Source organism: Chinchilla lanigera, unplaced genomic scaffold (genome assembly GCF_000276665.1).
Source record: "Chinchilla lanigera isolate Chin_1 unplaced genomic scaffold, ChiLan1.0 scaffold00002, whole genome shotgun sequence".
NCBI lineage: Eukaryota > Metazoa > Chordata > Mammalia > Rodentia > Chinchillidae > Chinchilla > Chinchilla lanigera.
This window is the reverse complement of record NW_004955403.1, coordinates 48,851,563-48,860,276: the sequence shown is the minus strand read 5'-3', so window position 1 is coordinate 48,860,276 and position 8,714 is coordinate 48,851,563. Positions and strand designations below refer to the sequence as shown.

Genomic DNA, 8,714 nt, shown 5'->3' with positions numbered 1-8,714 from the left:
TGCGGGCTCACTCTGCAAACACGCGCACAGATCCAAACTCCGGGAGCGCAGACGCCTCCCGGCGGGCTGCGAAAACCTGTATCCTGAGGCAAATCCACGGAAGCGTCCCACCCCCGAGCCAGCGCGTCGCCAGCCCTACGCCTCGGCAGAGCAGGGTTGGGGGCTCCTAACCCCTCACGCCACGCGCGCGGGGTTCGGGCAAGGACGCGGCGCCCGCAGCTTTCTGTCCCCTTTCACCTCCCGGACTCCCGGCAACGCAGAACGTGGCGCGCGCCGCCGGAGGACGTCGGCCCGGCCTGACGGCGCCGGCCAATCCTGAGCGTGCATGCAAATGAGGCTCCTTATCGGGCCGCGGCTCCGCCTCCAGCGGCCAGGGCTGTAGTAACCCATTCATGGGGCCCGCGCGCGGCTGCAGCCCGGCACCGCGGCGCTCTCAGCCACCGCCTCCTCTGGGCTCCGGGTCTTCCCCTTCCTTTTACAACTGATCCTGTTGGGGATTTTTTTTTTTTTTTTTTTTTTTTTCTAAATTGGATCTGTTGGGAGGAGCACAGAGGGGGGAACCAGGAGGAAGGGGGATCACTAGGCAGCTATCAATCTCCTGTTTCTCCCAGAACAGGTGATGCTCTGAATTGCGGCCACTTTCTGGAAGCAGCTCTGCAACTGGAAGGATGCGCGATACCTAGGGCGCAGGGCCGGGCGGCGGATCTGAGCGCGGAGGGAGGGCGAACCCCAACCTTGGCCGGCCGCAGCAGCCCGCACTCGAGCGCCAAGAGAAAAGGACGGGTTATTACTATTACTATTATTATATTATTTTTTTCTTCCAAGAGGGACCCAAACTTCGGCACTTGATCTCTTGCTTCGGATTGCTTTGGAGGAGAAGGCTTGCCGGCAGCGCCGGGAACAGTCACGACTGTTGTAACTCATTTTTGTTTTTTAAAAGCGACAGTAGAGGATCAGACTTTTTAAATGTTTGGGATTCAAGATACTTTAGGAAGAGGACCAACTCTGAAAGAGAAATCACTGGGCGCTGAGATGGATTCGGTCAGGTCCTGGGTCCGGAACGTCGGCGTGGTGGACGCCAATGTCGCAGCGCAGAGGTAACGAGTCGGCCGCACCGTGACTGCGCTCTCGGGCTCTGTCTCTGTCTGTGTGCCCTCCCTTCCCTGTCCCGGTCTCTCTCCTCTTCTCTTTGCCCCATCTGTCGCCCCGGCCCCGCGCACTGGGGCTGTCCCTCCTGCGGCTAGCTCGCCCATCCTGGGGAACATTATCCAGGCAGCCAGGCTGGAGTTTCGGAACTGCTTGGGTCGTTTTTTTTTTTTTTCCCTCCTCTCCTTCCTCCACATTTCACTTTCAGGGACAAAATATAAAGTAGTATGCAGTGGCTTGCACCTCAGCCCTTACTCCTGGCAGCACGAGGGTCCCAGCTGGCAGCCCGGCCAGGGGACCGAGGTGGCTCACCGGCCGCTCCCTGGGCTCCCCACGCCGCCTGTGAGCGCGCATCTCGCGGGTGGTTCTCGGAGACCCCAAGCCCGGCCGCCAGATGGTGGTGGCGATTGGAGCCGGAGAGGCCTGAGCCATGGCCGGGGGACGGGAGGTAGCTGGGAGCTCGGGAGGGGGAAGGACAAGCAAAAGAACAGAAGACCCCGAGACAGACAGAGAGAGAGAGAGAGAGAGAGAGAGAGAGAGAGAGAGAACGAGAACCAGACGCACGGAGGCGGAAAGAGAAGACGTGAAAGACGAAGGAGAAGCGGAGAAGGAAGAGAGGAAAGGCGCCCACCGCAGCCGGGCGCAGGGATCACAGCCTCGAGTGCCCGCGTCCCTAAAGTTGCCTCTGTTTCTGAGGGTCTGCGCGCTGGCATGGTGAAATCCTTGTCCAAGGTGCCACCCACGCAGTCATTCCAGCCCCGTCTCCTCACCACTTCCGAGCTGGGATCTGTGGCCTGCATGCCCGCTCTTCGAGAGCAGCCCTGAGCCCATGAACTTCTTCCCGGACGCTCGGCTGGCCATCGGCGCCGGAGTCGTGTCCCGACCTCACACGGGCAGAGGATCCCTTTCGGAGACGCGCCGCGCCTCCAGGTGTCCCGGCTAGAGCGAATCGGCCGCCAAGCATGGAGGAGAGGAAACGGCAGTCGCAGTGCCTCGGGACCTGGACCTTGTCCCCGCCGGGGCTGGACGCGGCCGTGTCCCCACGGCGGACAGCACAGCGCAGTGGCCGAGCCTTCGCGCGGCGGCGGCCTGGGGACTCAGCCCGGCTGCGGACGGCGGGAGAGAAGGCACAGCCAGCTCTGCAACGCATTTGCTCTCGGGGGCTCTTTGAGGTCGCCTCCTCCTCCGTCCTCCCAGCCCACAGTCAAATAGTTAAAGTTGAATGGAGGCCGGAGTTGGGGGATTCGAGCCATGGTATTGCGCCTTTAAGAGAATGAAAGCGCTTGCGCTCCGGACTGTAGGGCTGGCGGCCTCCGAGGCGGGCACCTCCCGCCCTCTGTCGCCCCGGGCCTTCCGTCGAAGGCGAGCTGGTGGCCACTTCGGCGCTGGCCGTGACAGGTAGGCAGGGACGGGTGTGCAGACACTCGGGGCGCTCGAGGGCGCCTCGGGCTTCCTTATCTCATTTCGAGTCTGCTGCTTTGCCTGGAGCCGCGGGAAGCGCAGCTCGAGCGGCGCGGCGTCGCCTCCGTCTCCACAAGAACGCTGCCCTCTGCCCCAGAACACGCTGGCTTCTTCAAGCAGCCCTGGGGCGAAGGTCCCCAAGATCACATCCTCCTCAGTTGCCTGCGGTCTCCAGTGCCGGCCGCGGGAATCCCGCCGTCCTGCTGACTGGGTTGCAACTTTTTGCAAGAGTGAGGGAAGCAGAGCGGCGAGGCCTGCATTGCCCAGACGTGGGCTCCGGGCTTCGCGTCCAGCTTCTGGGTCCTCGCCCACGCTTGCTTCGGGCAGCTTCGAACGGACAGGTACCCCTGACAGAGTACAGGACGCGCTTCAAATGCAAACGAGGCGCTCACCCCTGTGTCCGGGTTCCAGTTCCATGTTCTGATGCAGCCGGCCGGGCCGCCTAAGAGGAGCGAGGCCGCCGGGAAAGGACGCAGGAAGCCTCCTGGGGAGGAACCGCTCTGGACTTCAGCTGGCCACGGGGGTCCTTGGGTTTCCCCTAATGGCGCGAAGTGCGGGGAACTGGCCCCAGGCTTTGGCCCAGCCCTTGGACACCCACCCCACCAGCCAAATCGACTCCTCTGAGGAGTCTGGGTTTCTTTATTGAAGTGATAAAAGGCCTAAAGGTCCAGAACTCTGGGCCCAGGATGCAGACCCTTGCCCTCTGCGGCGTTGTTTGGGCAAGCTATAACACCGTGTCTTTTCTCTCTTTCCGTGTGTCGGATGCCCCTCCTGTCTTCCTGCGCTGCGCAGCGGAGTCGCCCTGTCCCGGGCCCACTTTGAGAAGCAGCCTCCTTCTAACTTGAGGAAATCCAACTTCTTTCATTTCGTCCTGGCGCTCTACGACAGGCAGGGGCAGCCGGTGGAGATCGAGCGCACAGCCTTCGTGGACTTCGTGGAGAACGACAAAGTATGTGGACCCTTGCCCCCTCTCCCGGGCCTAATGACCCCCGCCTTCCACTAAAGGTTCCATCTGTCACTTGCGACACCTTTCCTCTCGTATCATCAGGGATGATAAATTGAGGCGTCTCACCCCCAAGCCTGTACATCAGACGATTTACCTCGCATCTCCTCCCACCCCACTTTTGCACAGATGCAGCCGGAGCTCAGGGCTTAGGCACCCAGCCGTGGGCTCCTCCGCAGTGTGGTGAATGTTGAATGAGGTCGGAAGGCTTTTTCGACCAGCGTTGAAAAGTACATTCAATGCTGCCGCTGCCTTTCTCAGGGTTGGTTTTATTATTTTCACCTGCCAGCCTGTCCAGTGGGGTTTGACTCAGCCCTAGGGAGAACCTCTGCCCACCTTAACCTGCCTTCCTGGGTGCCTTCTTTTGAGCTCTCTTCCCTAAGGCTTCACTTCCTTCCAACTCAAGTCCAGATTTCCGGGCTGGATTTAATCTCAAAGAAAGGACAGCCTATTCAAACCTATAGGCCACCAAAGGAAAATCTCTTGCCCTTGCACAGCCTCAGTCTCCCCGGCTGTACAGGGTGAGTTTCAGAGTTACCCCTTCCAAGCTCCCTCTTGAATCTGGAACTCGGCTCCAAGCTCTGAGCCTTGGCGCTCCAGGCGGCAGCCTGTTAGGGCCCAATGCTGCCTTTCCAAATGACAGGTCCCTTCACCCTTCTGTCGAGAGTCGCCTAGGGGCCTCCTAAAGATAGACAGAGCCAGATGGGTTGGGTGGGGCCTGTTTAAAGGCGGCGTTGGTGAGGTGTCCGGTTATCATCCTGGGGGTCTGCACACTTCTGGCGACGTTATTAACGGCAGAAGCAGAGGGTTGGAGGAGGTCAAGTGGCTGTGAGCCATGCTAAGTTCCCGAGGTGGCCAGTGGCCCCCAAGCAGGCAAATGCTTCTCTCCTCCTGCCCACAGCTGGGCAGAGGGGGTTGTTCAAGGTGGTTGGGAGGTGGTTGGAAGAGCAGGTCTCTTTCCTGTTTTCCTAATTTTTTTGTGGGGGGCGGGGAGCTGAAAAGCAAGGGAACTCAATACCTTCTGTCTTTCCAGGAACAAGGCAACGAGAAGACCAATAACGGCACCCACTACAAGTTACAGCTCCTTTACAGCAACGGTGAGCCTGGTGGGGCAGGTGGCTGCGGCGCTGCAGTCACACGCACACAGCTGGGTGGACTTGGGAAACAGGGTCGAGGGAGGTTTGGTTGGAGCTGGGGATTGGGAGGGTCTCTGTCACTGTGGCAGCTCAGCCTGGGCACCTCCATGGCGGGGGACTGGTGTAGAAGAGGGGCACTGCGCCCTGACTCCCTGTCCCCTATCCTGCAGGCGTCCGCACGGAGCAGGACCTCTACGTCAGACTGATCGACTCAGTCACCAAGCAGGTGAGCCACTGGGCCACTGGGTGTTCCTCAGCCACCTCTGACCCCCCACCCCCGCATGCTTCCCTGGTCTGGACCTCACACTTCCTCCCCACCATCCCACTCCTCGTCTACTCTAGAGGGAAAATGTCCCCCACTCCTCCGGCTGCCTGTTCTATGAGGCTTGGGGAGATTCTGGGCACCAGAGGTAGTAAAGGGGTGCAGAGAAGAACCAGTCATTGGAAGATTCAGCCCCTCTCCCCCAAGCATTCCTTTCTGCTAAGAGCTCCGGGACAAACTTCTCTATTACTGGGTCAGCCAAGTTAAGCCAGCAGCTTCTCAGATTCAGGGATCTCAGAGACTCCTAAGGAAGTAGAGGTAGGAAGGGAAGAAGACTCATGCCGGCTCTAAAGTCTGCTCTTTGTGCCCCACCCCATTTCATATCTTCCCTGCCCGCCCCCACCCGATTTGCAGCCCATAGCTTACGAGGGACAGAATAAGAATCCGGAAATGTGCCGAGTTCTCCTGACACACGAGGTGATGTGCAGGTAAGAGTCACCTTGTCTCCGGGACCGGCGGGAATGCTGGGCAGGTGGGTGCGTCTGCCCCAACAGCGGGCATTGAGGGAGCCAAGGCGCCAGGGTGGATTCGCTCGGGGCAGAGCCACTAAAACCCTTTTCCCTTTTAAGGCCAGTTCCTTAGATCTGGTGGTTAGGGAAGGAAACCCATAGATTCAAGGTCCCATCCCCCTGGGCGTCTCAGGAGTTTCCAGGGCCATTTGGAAAGTGCCCGCTGTCCACCGGCAGCCAGCAGCACGGGCAGTCCCCAGCCAGCATTGGGTTCCAGTTTGGGATCTGGGACTTCCCCTGAATGCATCTCCGGGCTACGGCTGGCTTCCCGCCCCGCTGGCTCGGGTAGAGTTCCAGCCATTTGTGGGGTTAGTTACTGAGTCTGAACCTTGGGACTCAGTCCTGGGAGAGACCCTGAGGGGCGAGCGGCCCATTTCCCAGGCACTCTCTGCGCCGAGGCACCTGTCTGGGACACGGGCCATTTCTTTGCTCCTGGGGAAGTCACTTCTAAGACTTTACGTCAAGGGTGCTTCCCAGGTCAGGAGGAGCCACCCTGTGGAATGATCAGTCCTGGTCCGCACCAGTGGGCGGCAGGGTGGGAAGACACCGCATCCTGGGCTGGGGTCTGCAGCAACAGCTGGATTCCGAGGGCCATCGTGTGAAAGCTGCAGCCCGCTCGGTTCCTGCCCTTTCCCTGCCTTTAGACACGGATCCTTTCCGAGTCCCTGAATTTTGCCCTTTTTCTTCTGCATGAGTGGGAGAAATTAAATTAGAAGAAATTCATCCAAACACTTATTCTTTTATCAAGTGTTTTTTGAGTGTCTAGTATGTGAAGTGTGTCGGGTGTTGAGGTCCTACCGAAAAGAAAAGATAGACAGACGCTTTGGACAGAGCATGGCTAATGCACTGTAAAAATTGAAATGTCTTTCTTTACCACCCGCTCCTCCGAGTGGAAGGAAAACCTCGATTCTTCCTTACTCAGCTTTACTTCAGTGAGTGTTTTCCACGCCTGGAGTTGCTAGTTTTGGGCAACGGTGGGCCATGACTTAGAAGGGGCTATTTTATGGTCAGATCCCTGAAGCCCTATCTCCCCCATCAGCCCAGTCAGGAAGAAATCATAACAAGGAGCCACGTTTGTTTTGGTTTTGGTTTTGACCAAGTATTAGAAAAGCAAAGTTGCAAATGTGAAGTAAAACTCTGCCAGTGGCTTTTGCTGAGGGAAACGGCGGCTACCTTGTCTGAGTCACTTGATGAGAGATAGGGAGGTGGGATAGGAAGATAGGTGGATACCCCATTATTCTGGAGCCCCTCGATAGATTTGTTCAGAAAGGAAAAACAATTCAAAGATGCACCTGCGTATACTGCCTGGACTAAATAGAATGCTCACATTTGGCTGGGTCGTCAAAGGGAATTTTTTTTCTTCTTCTTCACTTTTAAGTGTCTTTGGAGAGAAAGCCTTCATAACAGTGAAGGAAATGAACCCCTAAACTAGCCCATTGTCTGATGGAATACACCTATCACTTTAAATAACACTTGCATAGCCCATCCAGCTGTAGTGAAGGCTGACATTTTTATTTTTAAGCCCAATCAAATCCTTCTCATTTATGCTGTTTAAGTAGTAGCATCAATTTTTAAAGCCTCTAGTTTAGTCTGCATTAGTAACACAGTGTAAAAATTTAATGTACTGTAACTTCTCTGCATTGGAGACGTGGGAAGATGCTCTGTTACTTTCTCTCCAAACTAGAATTTAAAACAAATACTAATTATGGGTAAATAAATGATCCATTGGATGAGTAGTGTCTGCAGTGTGTGTGTGTGTGTGTGTGTGTGTGTGTGTGTGTATGTGTGTGTGTGTGTGTACTGGGAGATGAAGTAGGTGAAGGTACACAGCGGCTAAATCTGGAAGGGAAATTCTCATTCAATCTGAAGCACTTTGGTTCTCCAGAAAGGGAAGAGTTCCTTCTTCCACACTTCAAGAGCTGGTTAATGCAGTCAGTACTGGGGTGATGAATCAGAGGCCCTGTCTCCCGATGTCTTGCATGTCCTTGCTTTCATTGGCACGGTGTCATCTGGCATACCTGGGCACTTCCTGGGTTGGTTTTATGCTCTATAATCTTTTATAAAAGGCTCACAAATTGACATCTAGCTTTGAGGGGGGGAACAAAGCAAAAGGACAAAATAAATTTCTTTAGGAATAACTTTTCTCTCTGCCCTAATCATCTCCACCCTTCTCGCCCCTGCTTTAGTTCGTTTTGCCAATTATTAGCAAAGAGAAATCTAGTTGTTATGTTGCTGCCAGCCACCCCTGTGCCCTTAATGCTCAGAGGGTTAAAAGATATTATAATTTGAACAGAAGTCGTCTCAAGGCCTACAGCTGGCTAATAACAGAGTTGTATTGAGCGCGAGCAAACCCCACAGCTGTGACTTTCGCCACAAGGCGCAGGCTAGACAGGGCCCTAATCAGATGGGCCAGCCGGGCAGTGGGGCCAGTGTCTTTATCGGCCAGATGGTGTGAATTTAGACACTTTTGTTATGCAATCGCAGGGAGGAGTTGGGGAGAAGAAAACAAAACAAAAGCCACCATGCTGTGCGCTTATTTGAGTTTGAAATTAGAGACAGATTTTTGAAAGTTGAGGGTTGAATTTTTTTTTTTTTTTTTAAAAACGATGTTGGAGGAGGAAGAGGACACATTAGCTTATCTCGAGCTGGAGTTTGGCTGACTGGACACCCTACTTCCAAGGCTGTGACTTTAATTATTATTAGTTTTTTCCTCCCCAGCCATCTTTCATCTCTCTCTTTTTTCTGTTTCTAAAAAATGCAGGTAGGATGCAGGATGGTGATAGAATCTATCCTATTCCCCACCACCTCGCACCCTGATGTGTCCTGTTCTTTCTGTTTCTCTCTTCAAAGGCCCTGTGTGGAGGCAGGGAGTGATACAAAGGCCTGTAAGCAAACTGAGAGTGTTGCAAGTAGAAGGTTCTCCACATAAATACTGGAGCAAAATAAACCAAATCAAGCAGCAGAGATACATATTGTCATTCATTTGCAGAAAGGAGCACCCAGAGCCCATGCAGAGAAGTTAGGGACAGGATCTTAACCCATTTCCAAGTTTAGTTTCCCTTTCTCTCTCTTCTCTTTTCTTTCTTTCTTTCTTTCTTTCTTTCTTTCTTTCTTTCTTTCTTTCTTTCTTTCTTTCT

General features: G+C 55.0%; 1 protein-coding gene across 1 annotated transcript in view; it reads left to right on the top strand.

Moving 5' to 3' along the window:
* The first annotated feature begins 433 nt into the window (after window positions 1–433).
* The window catches only part of Ebf2 (early B-cell factor 2), a 185,626-nt gene continuing 177,345 nt past the window's right edge, over window positions 434–8,714 (top strand). Inside the window, exons 1-5 of the mRNA XM_005373722.2 lie at window positions 434–1,097; window positions 3,400–3,556; window positions 4,644–4,707; window positions 4,917–4,972; window positions 5,423–5,496. Of these exons, the coding sequence (XP_005373779.1) occupies window positions 967–1,097; window positions 3,400–3,556; window positions 4,644–4,707; window positions 4,917–4,972; window positions 5,423–5,496 (482 nt within the window). The 5' untranslated portion in view covers window positions 434–966. The remainder of the gene's footprint in view (window positions 1,098–3,399; window positions 3,557–4,643; window positions 4,708–4,916; window positions 4,973–5,422; window positions 5,497–8,714) is intronic.